We start from the raw sequence: 18634 nt of genomic DNA on the forward strand, positions 1-18634 counted from the left end.
ACATTTATTCAAGTGTTGTGCAAATTCATGGCTTCTAAACAAACAGAAAGGTGATTTCAATTGAAACAAAGAAGAAATCATCAGAAGGAGTGAAAGTTGACAAAAACTTCCTTGTCAAATGAGGAGAGATTCAGGAGTTTACCAACACTCACTATCCAAACATAGCTGAGGCCAACAGGATCAATGATCTCTACAATGACACCTTTGCCTGTCATTTCCGACAGGTGTTGAAGAAGAGAGAGAAACAGACTACCTTGGACATATTTTTCAAGAAGCAAGCTGCCAAAAAACAAAGAATGGAACAAGAGTAGTTGATTCTGCAAGCTCTGGTAGCCTCTCTTGAATCTGACTCCGATTAAAAAATAATAAAACGAGACCTGCTGCAATGTGTAAAAAGTCTGTATCTGTATGAATGTGTGAAGTAAGTGTTCCTCCACCTCCTCCTCCTCACATCTGACTACCTGGCATAATTGGTGACTGCTCCATTTTCATTTTTTTCATAGTACAGTATGGTTATTTTATGCTGCGGAACGAATTATATGTTTTAACATGTATTTCTATGGGAAAATGCGTTTTGTATAATTGACTTTTCACTTAACGGACGTGCACCTGGAACGGATTAAGTATGTTATACGAGGCACCACTGTATTACTAAAGATTGGTTGAAAGAAGGAATTTAACATTCTGAAATAATAGGAAATCATTCTTGAAAGTTTATGAAAATTTGCAGGAAATCTAGTCAGAATAGAAAAATCAAATAGAACTTGTTGCTAGAAAGTGTTATCTTTATAATGGAAAAATAGGAAGCCATTAGTTTGTGAAAATGTTACAAAGAATTACTACTTGTCCAATATGTTTATTTTTGCACAGATAGTAAAAATACAATGTTAAAATTATTTTTAAAATTTCACAATTAAAAAGTGATCAAAATGATGTACTGGTACCAGCATACATGATTACTGATATCTGCTATTGAATGTAACTTCACATAGGTTTTAAAGAAAACAATGTATTTCTATATAATTGCAATATTTTGTAAAATAATCAAAATACTTAATTCTTACATTTATCATAAATGATTTTTGACTCTTGTAACTTTATTTTTTAACAGTGCAGACTTCCATCATCTCAAATATTTTTCCAAATTCTGAATTTTGGAGAAAATGCAAGATAAACCACTTGAGATTCTTACTCTTCATACACATATCTTGGAGATAGAATTGTCACTAAATAGAAATGATTTTCTTATATAAAAGGTATAAATATTTTGTTTTAAATTTGAGAATAAAGTTTAATTTTAAGATTGGTGCACAGTAATTTCAAGCAATACAAATAAAGAACAGTATTTTAATGTTAGAACTTTATTTTTAACAAATAATTATAAGGTAGTTTGAAATTATAACTATAAACTGATAAATAAATGTTATTTTGATTTGAATACATGAAAGCAATTCCAGATGAGATGTGATGACTCATTTAACACTGTATATGAAATAAAAATAATGATTAACATTAATATATTAAATTTTATTGGAATTTATACTATTAAAAATAAATTGGCAAATATAGTTATGTAACTTGGATTTCATTCATCTATTCAGCATGATTCATGTGCATTTGTGTAAACTAGATAATGAATAAATTACTGAACATATTATTTCTTAATTCTAAACAACAACACACAACACCAGGGTGTAGTAAATAATGTAGTCTATGAACTGATGACTGGTTCATAGAGTATGTTTATACCTGAAGAAGAACTCGGGAGTTTGAAAACATTAGTGGTAAACTTTCTCTCTTTTTTTTCTCATCACACACTGGTCATTGGTTCATTCTGCAAACATTTGATATTATTGTGTTTTTATTATTAAAATTATTGCCATTTTACTCATATCATTTTTTAAAAATTATTTTTATCAATCTCTCAATTTGATCTGTTATCAAGTAATATTAAAAAAAAGAATTGAAAGTTTTCAGATTATTAACTCGCATCAAACAGTAGCATTTTATAAAAAACTGTAAAACAAAACTGGAATCAGTTGTAAATATCAAAACATCCTTTTCCTCTTTCCAGCAACATTTTTATTAATGGAATAAACAAACATCTTTAGCATGATTTATAGACCTATCTAGATTTACTGTTAACTCTATGTAAATTCCAAAATAGAATGTTTTTATATTAGGGTTGACAGTAGACCTATAAATCAGGCCGAAAACATTTGTTCCATTATTAAACATTTTGCTGGAAAGAGAAAAAGGTTATTTTTTTTTATATTTATAGCATTTTATTTAATATTTTATCTAAAATCTAATCAGTTTGCATAAACTAAAATGTATTGCATTTAGTTTAAGTAGAAAAAAATTTCTATATGATTGTTGTTTTTTTAAAAACAAATTTTTAAAACATTATTATTCATACATTAGTACAAATACATCAAATGAATTAAATATACAGTTATTAGTTATTATTGATATTTAAGTATCTTGTTCTGTTTAATATCAATATTGAAGGATTTGAAGCATAGTGTCACTTTTTAACAGACTTATCATATAGAAGACTTGGAGATGACAGGAATAAAACTAGACTTTATTGGTATAACTGTTACAAAAATGCATTTTTAACAGTTATACCAATAAAGTCTAGTTTTATTCCTGTCATCTCCAAGTTTTCTGTACGATAAGTCTGTTAAAAAGTGACACTCTGCTTCATATCCTTCAATACAGTTATTATGTTTCAGTTTCATTGGTAGAATCAACAAGAATTTTGTAGTAGAGAGATTTTGGAGCATGGAAAAATTTAATGACTTTGAGAAAATACAGAATATATTCATACGTAAGATATTCCAGCTAGAATATAATATCCCGGGTAGTGCCTTAAGATTAGAAACAAATAGATTCAGAATAAATACTATACTAATAAAAAGATATTTAAAGTTTTTACTCAAAATTATTAAGGCTGAAGATATAACAACAAAATTGCTGTTCTTACTATATCACAAGTCAAGGGAAACGGACTTAAGACGAAGTTGGATAATTCAATTATCGAAGATAGTAAATGAATGTGGATTTTCTATTAAACTGTTTATGGATCGTACGTATGATATGGAGCAGTATAGTAAAGAAATAATACACAGAGTTATGGAATACTCTATTATCCAAGACGTTGAAGATATACAAAAACGAGAAAATACAAGCTGGTATACAACAATTCTAATTTATCCAGTAAATAACAACTATATATTGACAAATATAGCTTTCAACATTAAAAAGTNCTTGTTCTGTTTAATATCAATATTGAAGGATTTGAAGCATAGTGTCACTTTTTAACAGACTTATCATATAGAAGACTTGGAGATGACAGGAATAAAACTAGACTTTATTGGTATAACTGTTACAAAAATGCATTTTTAACAGTTATACCAATAAAGTCTAGTTTTATTCCTGTCATCTCCAAGTTTTCTGTACGATAAGTCTGTTAAAAAGTGACACTCTGCTTCATATCCTTCAATACAGTTATTATGTTTCAGTTTCATTGGTAGAATCAACAAGAATTTTGTAGTAGAGAGATTTTGGAGCATGGAAAAATTTAATGACTTTGAGAAAATACAGAATATATTCATACGTAAGATATTCCAGCTAGAATATAATATCCCGGGTAGTGCCTTAAGATTAGAAACAAATAGATTCAGAATAAATACTATACTAATAAAAAGATATTTAAAGTTTTTACTCAAAATTATTAAGGCTGAAGATATAACAACAAAATTGCTGTTCTTACTATATCACAAGTCAAGGGAAACGGACTTAAGACGAAGTTGGATAATTCAATTATCGAAGATAGTAAATGAATGTGGATTTTCTATTAAACTGTTTATGGATCGTACGTATGATATGGAGCAGTATAGTAAAGAAATAATACACAGAGTTATGGAATACTCTATTATCCAAGACGTTGAAGATATACAAAAACGAGAAAATACAAGCTGGTATACAACAATTCTAATTTATCCAGTAAATAACAACTATATATTGACAAATATAGCTTTCAATATTAAAAAGTTTTTTATGCAGATTAGGTTAAATAAAAATGGAATAATTATAAATGACAAATATATAGATTATACCCAATCTAAATGTCCAAATTGTACCAAAAATTTATCTAAAATTCATATTTTATGTGAAAATTGTGACGAAAAAGATAAACTACAAAGGCTCCAGATTGAGCCACTGACTAAATGTATTAATGAGCAGGAAATGTACAAGACATTAGATAGAGCTGATGTTAACACGATTTATAAGATATATAACTACGTCAAACAACTAGTTAAATAATAATTATGACAAAATATTAATATAAATATATTGATTAATAAATGGTAAATACTAATATTGTTAAATAATTATTATATGAAATGTTAATATGCGTTTTATCAAAATAAAACGCCCTTGTAACAGGCAAAAGCCTTCTACGCCAATAAATAAAGATTACTTACTTACTTATATACCCCCACCAATGGGTAGTCCCACCCATACAAAAAGGCTTCAAATGGTCCACAATGTTCCAGAACATTCCACAACATTCAAGAGTGTTCTGGAATGTTCCACAATGATTTGGGATGTTCCTGAACATCCTGGAACATTTTGGAATGTTGTGGAATGCTCTTGAATGTTCTGGATTGTTCTAAAAATTTCTAGAGGGCAAAACTTCTAGCTCTTATATCTTCAGCAGTATGCCCTTCAAGTAAAAACGGGAATATTTTTCATGGATGGGGGATAGATGGCTACCACACCATATAACTCCCTTGATCGTACTGGGACTCGTTTTTGAGTTTTAGCGGCATGCACATTGTACACTTACCTTTATTACATAAATTGATTTATATTGATTTCAATTAAACTGGTGGATAAAACTAATTATGGTTGTGTTTTAATTTAACATTTTAAGTTTTAAGATGATTACATCTTAAAATATTAACATTTTTCTCAAATTACTAATCAAATTTTATCATATTGTGATACTCTAATATGTGTTTGCCATTTGTGAAAATGTTAATATTTCTCACCTGCATTATATTGAAATTGATATTCTAGATACAGTTTCAATATAATAAAATATAAGATTTAAAATAAATATTAACTATTGAAATTTTTTAGTTTTAACAATGAGTACAAAATGATGCTTTATTATCTCATAAAATTTAAATTTTGTAAAATTTATTGTTTAAAAGTTCATATTGGTACCTTAGAAATTTATGAAATGTTTAACAGTAAAAATAATTTCATAAATGTCAAAATTTAAATTTTGAAACAAATTTCGTTGATTATCATACTGAAATTTTCTTTAAAAAAGTAAGATTAAATTTGAGTCAAGAAGTAAAAAGTATTTTACTTTTTTTATGTAAAAATACATTTTTGAAGATTTTGATTTAGCATGCAAAAAATTATATAAATTTCTTATTTCTGATGGTAGAAAACTAACAATGAACCACCGAAGAAAGTTCGACCAAAGGTAATAAATTGTGGAAAATGTGAAGCATGTTTAAGAGAAAGTGATTGTGGAGAATGTAGTCATTGTCGAGTAAGTAAAAAATTATACAAAAGTTTTGAAATATTTACATATTTTTTATATTGATATTAAGGACATATCTGTATATGATTTGAAAATAATTTATTAAATAATGTAAACATTATTATTCTGGAATTGGTATAAATTAATTATACAATTTTAAATTATATTAATAGGATAAACCTCGTTTTGGTGGTCCAAACAGAATAAAGAAGAAATGTCGACTGAAAATTTGTATTAAAAATTTGGTAAAATATTTATTTTATATTTTAAGAATAGTGTATTAAAAGTAATATTTATAATTTTTTATTTTTAGTGTTTGAGTTATTTTTTAGTAGCATGTGACTCCATTGTAAAACAAGTGGTAACAAAATACAAAATGTTTAGAATTCTGGAGGTTTATACAAGATTAAATGTTCTATGAAACATTATATCTCACTTTCAAATTATCTCAAAAAACTTAAATTAAAATTAAGAACAAAGAAGAGCCTTTAAAAATATTTCTGGAATGTTTTTAGGACTCTTCTTTTTTAATTGAATTTTATTTAAATCACCTGAAGTTGAGGTAAAAATGCCTATAAAAGATTTGATCACATAAACCTCTAGACCAGGAGAGTCAAACTCAAACTACTTAAGTGCCAATTTTTTGTCTGGAGTATGACACTGGGCCAGATGTTTTTAGCTTTTGTAGCCAAAATTTTTTAAAAAAGTATCTGAAAAGTAGCCAACTCAAAAAACTCATTTTTAATAACCCGCAATTTGACAATAAATTTAAAAAAAACCACCATTTGTACTTTTCCAGCAATAAATTTGATCACAGACAAAACATTTTTGGCCAATTTACAGCTTTGAAGCAGGTCTGTAAACTGATCCAAAAATAAGGAGTTCAAAATTCAAAGTACAAGAATAAACTGTAATTTACTAATATTTCAAAATTACTCATTCTATATGCAAAATAGTGCAAATTATATAATAAATGATGTTGCGAAGATGGACTTTAATTTGAAATTCAGAAGATGAAATAGAGAAATAAAATAAATAATTCTAAGTAATATGAATAAATAAATATAAAAATAATAATAATAATTGAGTGCAACAATTTGGTTTATCTAATGAGCAGGAAATGTACAAGACATTAGATAGAGCTGATGTTAACACGATTTATAAGATATATAACTACGTCAAACAACTAATTAAATAATAATTATGACAAAATATTAATATAAATATATTGATTAATAAATGGTAAATACTAATATTGTTAAAAAATTATTATATGAGATGTTAATATGCGTTTCATCAAAATAAAACGCCCTTGTACTTACTTACTAGTAGAGAGATTTGTAGACTATTTATTAGATATCAGGGTGTCAAGAAATATTCTGAAATAACTGTTTTAGATGCTCTTAATTTCTTTCTTGTTCAAGCTTCAAAATTATTTTTCCTGTAATGTGTTAAATCTTTGTTAGTCATGCATCGAAGATAATTTTCTTTCTTTGCAGTAATCAAAATTTTTTATCTTTATTAATTAATTTTCATCAAATCTAAGGCATTTATGTTGTTACATTTAAGAATTTTTTAAATTTTAATTTCTTTAAATCTTCTATTAAATAGTTCACTGTTTCTTATCATATATCATCTTATCTTATCAAATCCTTAATAAAAAAATTTTTTAATCGATTTAAACAATACTCTGACCTTTAGTTGGAATTTGTACATTTTTTTAAAGTGAAGTATTATTCTATAATAAGTGTTCCTTTACAAATCTAATTTTTCATCTTTTTCATCATTCTTATTGAAGGAACAGAAAACTTAAGTACTTTCTTAAGTATTTAAAGAAGTAAGATAATTGATTTTCCATTTTAACATCAAAAAAATGTTTGTTAGTATTTGACTACTCTCATTTCATGTTATTCTCAGTATGTTACAAATAATTCTTAATTGATAGACTATTAATTGTATAGTTATTTTAAAAACTATTGAAGAAAGTAGTATTTTAGTTTTGAAAGATTGTTATATGTTAATATTAATGAATTGATTTTTGATTTTTGGCCTTCTTAACTTTTTACATAAACACACACAAGATTTGAAAGGTTACATTAAAAAAAATTTTAAATATATATATGTTACTGGCCAAACCCAATTTCAGGCCAAACCAGTTTATCCTATGCATGTCAGGATATACTAGTTTAGCCTAGGATAATCTAGTTTGGCCTAAATACTTTAGGCTTAACTAGTTTGACTTAGGCTGAACTGATTTATGTACTACAAATAGGTGCCAGTGTAAAAAAAAAAATTATTTTGTGTAATTCGAAATGCCACCACAGTACACCCGGTGGTTAAAGTGTACCTAGGTAACCCCAATGGCGGCGCTTCGGTTAGGTTGGTTTGGTTAGGTTAACTACATTTTTAGTAGACGTTTCCTTGTGTTTCTTTTGTTCAAGAACTACCGTGAATCAATAACTAGTGACGTTAACAATGAGCAGCCTGTCACTAGTTATTGCACGAAAAGTTTGAAGTACCGCCATTGGGGTTACCTAGGTACACTTTAACCCACTCTGTAAAAATAAATAAAAGATTAAATATTTTATATGTTACACTAAGAAACACAAACAAGTTCATTTTTTATTTTAGTTTGACTTTAAAAGTTATTTTTATTATTGCGTTTGAATTTTTGAAAATATTTTCGAAAGTTAATTACCTTTAAAAATGCATGGCTTAATAAAAAAAAAAATACAAACTGATAAGTACTGATTAGCTTATTTTTATTTCATAGTTTTGTACAAGTGCTGTGTCACTTCTAATCAATACCATTTTTTATAATTGAGTAGACTATGTTTGAATAAATATTGTTCATCTAATTGATTGCCTTTTAATTTTATTTTAACCATTAATATACTTAAATCAGGCCTGGTCAACCCGCGGCCTGTCACATTAAATTGTGTGGCACGCTAAGCGATATTATATATCTATTAAAACTTTCGTTTTCTGTTTTGTGTATACCAAAACAATTAAATAAATGAAAATTTGCATGTGTCATTGTTATAATATGCAAGTGTGAGTACAAACTCTTGGTATAACAATGACTCTTATTCATTTTGTATTTGTTTTACTTTTTTAAAAGCATGTTTGTCTAAATTGTAGTCATTGTAATGTTATGCTTGATCAAAGTGGCCCGCAAAACAATTTGGGTTGGCCAGGCCTGACTTAAATAATAATTCTAAATCAATTCAGCCTAGGACAAACTAGTTAAGCCTAAAGTATTTAGGCCAAACTAGATTATCCTAGGTTAAAATAGTATATCCTGACACGCGTAGGATAAACTAGTTTGGCCTGAAATCGGGTTTGGCCAGTAACATACACTTGTACACTTTAGCCATAACAATATTATTATTATTATTATTATTATTATATATATATATATATATATATAACAATCTTAAGATATAATTATGATGATGAATTTTTCACCTAATGGCTTAATTTCAAAATAGATCTCCAAATTCAATTTGGAGATCTATTTTGAATGGTCTTTTTTTTATAGATGTTTTTGAATTATTCCTTTAAAAAATCAATCTAACTATTAAATATTATTAATAGTCAACAATTGATTTTTAGAAAGAAATTTTTCTGTTATTTTCTATTTACTTTAAACATATGCAAATAGTGAATCCAATAATATGTTTGTGTTATAAGTATAAATAATCAATAATTAGAAATGTTACCAATTATTTTAGAATGAATTTCATAAGTTCATTTGGTACAATGACATGAAGTATCTTGAATTAAATAGAAAAAAGAAAGTAAAATGAATGATATATTATCAACTGCACATCGGGTTGTATACAATACAATAAATCTGACTTACGGAACCTGTAACCGATGCATATCACTTTTGCTTTCAACAACCAAACATTTTCATAACCCCTTCTGGGTTCTTCATCAGGATAACAGCTGGATCGAATAGCAAACAACGAATTCAAGAAGTTTGAATAAATCTGAACTTCTTAGAGTTTGAATCGTTCCATTCGCTTAATCAGACACGAGATATTTGAACATCGACCGTCGAATTAGAACAGTTTCAATTATATCTCATGACTGATTAAGCGAATGGAACAATTCAAACTCTAAGAAGTTCGGATTTATTCAAACTTCTTGAATTCGTTGTTTGCTATTCGATCCAGCTGTTATCCTGATGAAGAACCCAGAAGGGGTTATGAAAACGTTTGGTTGTTGAAAGAAAAAGTGATACGCATCGGTTACAGGTTCCGTAAGTCAGATTTATTGTATTGTAAAATGAATGACTTAAAGTATTTACTTATATAATAAATTTAAGATTCTGAACAGTCTTTTGGGATGTAATAACTTCTCTATAAGTCAAAATTCAGAAATAACAATATATCTATATTCTAAACTGTTACAATGTAATAATGAACAACAGAAAATTTAAATTATACAAGGAATTCAATTATGTAAAACAAGTTTTGCTTTAAATTTAAAATAAAATTCTTGAAAATGATTATTTTTTTACTATAGTGTAGTAGATGCAGTTTCCAAATAGCATAAATTTCTGTTCAGTGTTATATGAAAGTAAATGTTAGAAATTGAGATGTCCTATATCATATGAAAACTCAAATAATGTAAAGCAAATTATTTTGAATAAGATTTGTATTGAAAAATAATGTAATTTATAGCTACCTTTTTCTTTAAAAACTCCACTCTAATTTTGTATATAGTAAGAACCATACTTAACCAAGATTCCTCATTATCTGAGGCAAACTTACAAATAAATACTCTAGTTCTCTTATACTGCAATTCATAAAAAGTTTACAATGATAACATGTATTACAAAATAATTTGTTTCTATTACCTTTCATTATTTAATTTTAAGGGGAGACAAATCAGTTTATATTAAAATGTATCTACAAAAATAATACGTGTTTTCATTCATAAAATTATTGTACACATTAACTGTATAATAAACTAACAGATGAGTCTGGTGTTGCTTGAACAAAAACAATAGCAAAGATTAAGATCATTAGATTATGGCCAATCTTACCCATTTTAACTGAGAGCAAGAATTAGGTCCCCCTCTTCCGAGACTAATTAGAAAATTTTTAGATACCTGCTACCACACTGGGATAATGATAATTAATATTCACAGCAACCACTAACCAGTGCATAGTACCACTAAGTGATAAATAACAAATGTTTTTGTAACCCCTTCTGGGTTCTTCTTCTAGTTTACTAAATTTGAAAAATAAGTTGGATCTTCTTGAATCATTTGTAAATATAAATTCAAGCATTAAGACTAAGAGTTCGAATAAAGCAAACTTATGTGTACTATGATACGCTTCTTGTCTAGTCTTCTGAATGGCTTGTGAGCGCCATGGTGGTGTAATAAGTCTAGAGGTAAAGAAAAGCCAATCTTAGCGCTCACAAGCCATCCAAACTTATGTGCATGCATTCCCCGTGTCAACTTTATATACTACAAGTTCAGACACATGCACTGCGTATCTCACTGACCACGCGACTGTGCCATATGGTTACCTATCTCATATACATAAATGTCTTCCCTTCGCCACCCGATGACACCAAAAATATAATGCTTACCTAGATGATATTTTTTAATTTATATGAATGTTTAATGAAATAATATAAAGCCTATGTCCACCCTGAAGGTCCATTCTAAATATTGGTGAAAGAATTTTTGAAATCAGATGAGTAGTTTCGAAGATTACCTCCTGCATCCAAACTTACAAACTTTACATCTTTATAATATTAGTATAGAATATGTAAAAATTATAGTTGTTATATAATTAAATTCACTAAGGTATAACAGGAGGCTCCTAAAGTGATACAAATATAAAAGATTTATATGGTAATTTTCAATTCAAAATAGTTGTGGATATTTGTTTTTATTTGTGTTTTCAGTTACCTTAGGTGATATCAGTCCACAATACCTCAGATAATCAGGATTCTATACTGTGTTTCTTTTCATTCCTTATTCAGGCAAAGAAAATATATTAAAATAAATATTAGAAACTGTAGATAATTTTTAATATTAGAGAATATTTACTGTGATGCACATTGTGTTATGTTGGTTATAGATGTACTGTAATTTCTTTATATTTCTTTTAGATGTCATTTTGCTTATAATTTCAGGATTGCATTAAAAATCTTTTCAACTGATGTTAAGGATTATGGCTGTTATATATAACTTCAACAATTTTTCCACAATGTCAAAATGTGGCTCTAAAATAATTTTACTTTTTTTTACATCAGAAAGTCATCTTGATATGAAGAAATGTGATGGGATGTCTTATTATCGTTTGTATGTTGAGCAGGTGCAAAAGACAAAGATGCTTCTACTTGTGAATGATATGTAGTATTATGTACACATTTGTTGATTCTCCAATAAATAATAATAAGCTTATCTTTCTTCAAAATACATTTTAAGCTTAAGATGTTTTATGTTATCCCTTATGATAAGACTTGTTTATATTGAGAAAGTGTGTTCTTGTATCAGATCTACAAGTTCTTATAAAGGAACAATTTAGTTACGATATGTTATTAATACAAAGACTTAAAAAATTAACTAGGAAGGCAACCATATTCAAAGAAACCAAAAATTGTATAGCACAATTATTGAAGTCTTCATATGGAATTGATTTTATTTTTATTGTTAAATTCAGAAATAACAATATATCTATATTCTAAACTGTTACAATGTAATAATGAACAACAGAACATTTAAATTATACAAGGAATTCAATTATGTAAAACAAGTTTTGCTTTAAATTTAAAATAAAATTCTTGAAAATGATTATTTTTTTACTATAGTGTAGTAGATGCAGTTTCCAAATAGCATAAATTTCTGTTCAGTGTTATATGAAAGTAAATGTTAGAAANATTTATAATGTTTTATTCATTTGTTTTTTAGGATGATTAGAAATACATTATGCTGCTGTGGATAATAACATGGCAGTCAGCGAAGAACAGACATCTGTAACAGGTCCTTCCTATATATTGTTAGAACTAGATATACTGGAAGACATTTATTCTCCAATTAAATCATCTTCAAGGATAAAAGTATGATTTAAAATTGATTAGTTTTAAATTGTTTAAGTTTTGTACAGTTATATACAATTAAGAAAATTTGATAGCTTTTTGAGCTCTATATATTTCTTGCTTGCTAAATTAATAAATCAGTTTAGTTTAGTTAATTAGTTTTCAATTTTATTATTTCAAGCTTACCATTTTTTTAAAAAGTGTGTACTTTATACACTTTAAAATAATACTGTATATGTTGAAATCTGAGAGACTGATATATACTGCATTTCAGATCTGTTTGAAAATATCTGCTAATATATGTTTAAATAATTAAATTATTTCTGGAAAATTACATTCCATAGTATTATTTGGCAGTATAAAATTTTAGACACACAAAATTATAAATAATTGTTTTAAATGCATTATAGAAAAAATTTCTGTATGAATTTATTTTTATAGATTTATTTTCCCTAATATAGTGGGTTTGTTATTTTCCTCAATGTGATGCAAATAGTAATGGAGTGTAAAAGAAGCTGTGGAGAAAATTAAAAATAAAAATTAAAGTAATAAATTATATTTGTAGATATGTTAATAAAATTAGATTTAATGAAATTTATCTTTTAAATATCAATATAAATGAATAAATATTACTAATTTTAAAAATTTGCTATTGCAGTATTCTTTCATCTCAGTAATTTTATATTCAAAAATATTTGTTCATTTCAGAATTTATCTAACAAAATATTATCTTTCGAAATTTGCAATCTAGTAATAACTTGAATATGAAAATTACGTTATGTATTTAATAATTATTTTGTACTGATATAATAGTGTATTAAAATTTAAAATGTTTTTAATTAAATAAGTATCAGTTGTGAAAATTAAATTTAACTTGAAATATCTTGATTTTTCTGTTATATAATTTTTCTCAAATTTGGTAATTTCTTGGATTTTGATTATAGGCATTTTTGTTCTTAATCAATTAAAATTAGCATCCGTAACTGATAAACAAAATAACAATAATGTAATATTTAAAAATACAAATTTTTAATGAGATAAATAATCACTAACAAAACTAATTAAATACTAATACTAACTTACACAATAACCTTGTAAATCAAAAGACTAAAACACTTTAATTTATACCAAAGTAAATGTTTCAGCTTTATTAAAAAGACATCCTCTAAATTGTTTGATATTCCATTAATTTAAAAACTGTTATATTTATAAGAGCCTGATGATGGCTTTTTAAAAAAGCTGAAAATTTTTGCTTTGGTAAATTAAAATGTTTGTCTGCTGATTTACAAGGTTATTGTAAGATAAATATTGCAAGCTAATTACCAGCTAATGTTCTTTTACATTAAATAAGATTAATTTTTGATATCAAGTGTATAAGTAAGTTAATATAAGTTAAAATTAAGTTATTGTTTATTGTTAACATTCTATTAGTAAAAAATTTTACTAATAGAATGTTAATTATGATAATAAAAGTTTTTTATTATCATAATTATGTTTTTAAATGTAAATTGTAAAGAAGATTCTTAACTTACCCAGATATTTGATAACTTAATTGTTATTTTTTATTCTACTTAGTTTTTTAGAAAACATATTTAAATATGATTAAATTTAGCCTTATCAAATATTTTAAAAATCCTGTTGTTGTTCTTTATTTTATGTACAGAATTATTTTAAGCTATTACAGATTGAATATCCCTAATCTGAAATGCTTAGGATGAATGATGTTTTGTATTTTGGAATAATTGATATAGGAGATTTTAAGAGAATTATTATCAGACTTTTTTAACATATTTAATGATATAAACCACCCAACAAGTAATAAGTAGTCACAGACACAACAATGACAATGTGTGACAGTTTATTGAATTACTTTGCATGCTAGTGCATCATCTTTCATGGCATGGACAATGCGTCATAGTTTTATTCTAAATGGCTCTTTGGTGTGAAAGGAAGTTTATAGATTTCAGAATTTTGGATTGGAGATATTCAACCTATACTTGAATTTAAAAACTATGTGCATTAATTTATAACTATTATTAACAACAATTTAATCACATTTTATAGTACACATGTTTCGACATCTCTCGTCGTTATTTAGTTTTGGGTTCGTCCAGTGGAGATTTATTTGTGTTTCTAAGAGATACATTAACTTATTTAAATACAGTACCCAGCAAGGTAATTTGATTTTTAAAACTTGATACATTAAATTTATATTTGATAACTTATTTTTATGATAATTTATTAAAATAACTTAAATTTTTAATTTATACTTTTATACTGTCAGTGTATACTTTTAAAAGTACCGTAATTTTTGCATATAAGAGGCATCCCTATTTAGTGTTTTAAGCCATCTCTTGCTTTTGGTACTTTATCCCAAAATTAGTTTACTGTATTCGTCTTTAAAAAAGTAAAATTAGAATGCACACTTTAATTTATTGGGGATAAGGAGGAGTTTAAAATAAGTCATTTACAATTAAAACTCACCATTAAAATATAACATACAAAAGTTGCATAGCTATAGCAAAAAGCATCTTACAATTAAAATTCTCAGTAACCACAAATACTGGTACAACTAATTTGAGGAATTCATTAGTCTATGAGAGACCACAACTTCACATATAAGATGCAGGGTGATTTTTAATAGACTAAGGTTACATCTTATGTGCCATAAAATATAGTAATTGTTTTAATTAAAATGAATAAAGTTAACTTTGTAAAGTTGATGATATTGGTTATGAAAATTGAACTATAATTGAATTTACAATTATTTTATTTATATTAAGTATACAAATATCTAACGGCTGGATTTTTAGGTGTGAAAAAGGTGCAGAAAAAAAGGCCAAAAAGATGCAGAAATAGGTGCAAAAATTTACATTTCAGAAAACAGAATTAGTTTTATTCAAATAAAAATCTGTTGTAGTACATGATATTTATCGTTTTGATGTGTTATTCTGTAAAAACAGCCCTGTGAAAATTGAAAATAAATACGAAATTAAGTTGATAACATAATCAAACAAGTGGAGGCATCTTATTGGTGCGAAATTCGCGGCCGTCAATGCCAAACAATTGTTGTTATAGACTTCGGAAAGCTAAATGCTTGTAATGAAAGTCACTTAGCATGCACGGGCAAAAGCCTGGGGCCGTTCGGGCTACCAAGCTGTCTCGAATTTGTGAAATCATAACTGTGACTTATTCCGACGTTCTATGTGTGTGTTTTCTCCGTTATCACCAGGCTATGAGTCATGTAATTGTAAGATTGGAAATCTATGACGGAAAAGTGACGAATCGAAAGTATCGTGAGCGCATATTATGATGTATGCATAGGCATACGTGGACTAGAGCGATAGAGGAAAGAGAAAGGGAAGAGCAAAGACGAGCGCTTAAAAAGAAGGATAGGCAGGGTCAGACCCTCAGATGTGCGAGGATTCTCCAACGATAGACGTGTACGTGTGCTGATCTTTGTAATTATAAATTGTGAATACATGTGACTAATATTATTTTCTTTTTTATTTTGTGCATGTTACAAGTTATAAATAAATATAAACAAACAACACTAACCCAATAACATTAAATCTAAATACCAAAATGATTAATTTACTGTGTTTTTGTTATTTCTTACTCCTGTTTTTAGGTATTCGGTATTTGGCCGAATAGTGATTAAATATTCAGTATTTGGCCAAATACCGAATAGTAACCGAATATTCATTACATCACTAGAAAATACACGTACTGTAGATTTTTTCCTGAAGTGCACCCTTGGGAATAAATATTCCTGTTATGATTTCTCTAGTTAGTTTTGTGATCTGTTGAGTTAAGAAGACTGTATAAAGTGCTTTATAAAAGAAAACCCCTTTGGATCATGGCAGAAACTAAGCAAAAGTATAGAGATTTGTCTCTCCAAGAAAGGCACTGAATTTTAGAGGGCTATGATAAATTGCCCAAAATGAGTCAATGTAGTGTAGCTGTAAATTTAAAAATTTCACAACTACTCTCTGTAAAATCCTGAAAAATATATCAAACATAAAAATTCACTTCCTAATGAGAATATGGATTGGAAGAGAACAATTTGAGGAGGATTAGGCAAGTTGAATCAATCAATTTTTAATAAAAATTTTGTTTAATAACATTCAAGAAAAGAATGTTATTAAAATTTAAGCACCTGTTATGTATCAAAAAATCAGAATTAGCAAAAACTATGAGCAGAGATTTCATTGCAACTGATGGATGGTTCAACAGGTGGAAAAAACCAAAAGAATATCATGTATAAATGTCTTCATGGTAAAGAAAAAGTGCTGATTTGTTAGCAGCTAATGAGCGCATAAAGATAAGATAACCAAAATTTATTACTGAATATTCATCCTAGGTTACTTATAATGCAAATGAAACTGAACTGTATTTTCGTGAATGTCTGAACATACTTATTTGTTTAAAAGTGAAAACTGCTAAAGGATTTAAATTTTCAAAAGAGTGAATGACAATTGTGTTAATGATAAGTGAAAAGTGAGAACTTCTGGTGATTAAAACACAGGATTTTTACTTTCTTCAAAGTTGTAAAAAGTTTGCTTATTGATTACTTTTTTAGTACAAATGCTTGGATTATCAATGTCATTTACAACAATTGGTTAATTAAGTGGGATTGTGAATTAAAGCAAGAAATAATCTTGTTAGTAGACAAATGCATTGCACACATTTTATTGTTAATTTAAAAAAACATCAAGATGATCATCTTACCTCCAAGTACTACATTGTTGATTTAGCCATGTGACCAAGATATTGTACAAACTTGAAAAACTTATTACCACAGGCAAATTCATGGACATGCTATAGCTGAACTTGAAATTTAAGATTAATCTGATCAAGCACAATTACAAAAAAAAAAAAAAAAAAAGATTTCCTTTCTTAATGTATTGCATTTGCTTGCAATCTTTTGGAAGCAAATTTGTTCAAAATGGTGAATTTTCTGAAATAAATGCTGAAAGTCTTGCTTCTGAAGAACCTGACCTTACAGCCGAAATTTGCAAAAGAATTTCAGGCCAGTATGTCTAAGACAAATTTGAAAATTGGTTAGATGTAGATATCACTATTCACTGTATGGGAAGTATGTCAAGATAGAAGCTCTATGAATTTTACATCATAGTGTGCAATATAGAGCAACAAACTTCAAAAAGCATTATGACTATGAGAATTATATTCAGGAGCTAATTAATGCAAATAAATGACAGATAATACTTGATAAGTTTTCAAATAAATTTTGTTGTTTTCAAAACCAATCTTTATAAGAAATGTAGCATATGTAAATGTTAAATGCTATATTAAGTGTACAGTTTGTAGTAAATTGAGTTCAATAATGAAAATTTTTATCCTCAGTTTAATGTTATCGACCAATTATTTTTCTCAAAAATTACAAATCTCAAAGTGATCACAATAAGCAGATTCCACTATATTATGATTTCATATGCATTAATAAATGTATATGTATAAGCATAGGTATTATGAAAAAAATTGAATGATTTCATACTTTATACTATTTTGACATCACAATGATTAATAATCAAGATTACCATATGAAATATAATAATAATGAATATGTCATATGTGATACCATAATCATGAATGATGTTATGTTAAATGATAAATTATTTATGAAAAATATATTCAAGAATACAAAATATTTGTTTTCACAATTCATTATTACACAATATGTGACAAACCAACAAACACCTTTTATTTGAGGCTACATCTTTGTAAAAAAAATGCAAATTGGTTTAAAAAAGCATCTTCTGGTAAGAATACCATAAATTTAAAACAAATAATTCATAATAATTTACATATTATAAGTATACTGAAGAATATAAAAAAATTTGTTTTCACAATTCAACAAATTGTGAAGAAAATTTTTTTCTACTCTTTAATAAATTTTCATCAGCCATATTTAATGGAATAGACTATTTAATTTTGAAAGAAGAATTAAGTACTGAAGCACTTTCTTTAAAGCAC

At 26.9% G+C, this 18634-nt stretch overlaps 1 protein-coding gene across 6 annotated transcripts in view; it reads left to right on the top strand.

The window, feature by feature from the left end:
* LOC111640284 (Hermansky-Pudlak syndrome 5 protein homolog) overlaps positions 1 to 18634 on the top strand; it is a 94060-nt gene that overhangs the window by 24663 nt on the left and 50763 nt on the right. For all 6 annotated transcript variants that reach the window (XM_023386289.1, XM_023386290.1, XM_023386292.1 and 3 more), the window contains 3 exons: positions 1112 to 1256; positions 12510 to 12658; positions 14702 to 14812. In XM_023386289.1, the coding sequence (XP_023242057.1) occupies positions 12548 to 12658; positions 14702 to 14812 (222 nt within the window). In that variant the 5' untranslated portion in view covers positions 1112 to 1256; positions 12510 to 12547. The remainder of the gene's footprint in view (positions 1 to 1111; positions 1257 to 12509; positions 12659 to 14701; positions 14813 to 18634) is intronic.

This window comes from Centruroides sculpturatus, unplaced genomic scaffold (genome assembly GCF_000671375.1).
Source record: "Centruroides sculpturatus isolate CEXI.00-Female unplaced genomic scaffold, Cexi_2.0 scaffold730, whole genome shotgun sequence".
NCBI classification, from domain to species: Eukaryota; Metazoa; Arthropoda; class Arachnida; order Scorpiones; family Buthidae; genus Centruroides; species Centruroides sculpturatus.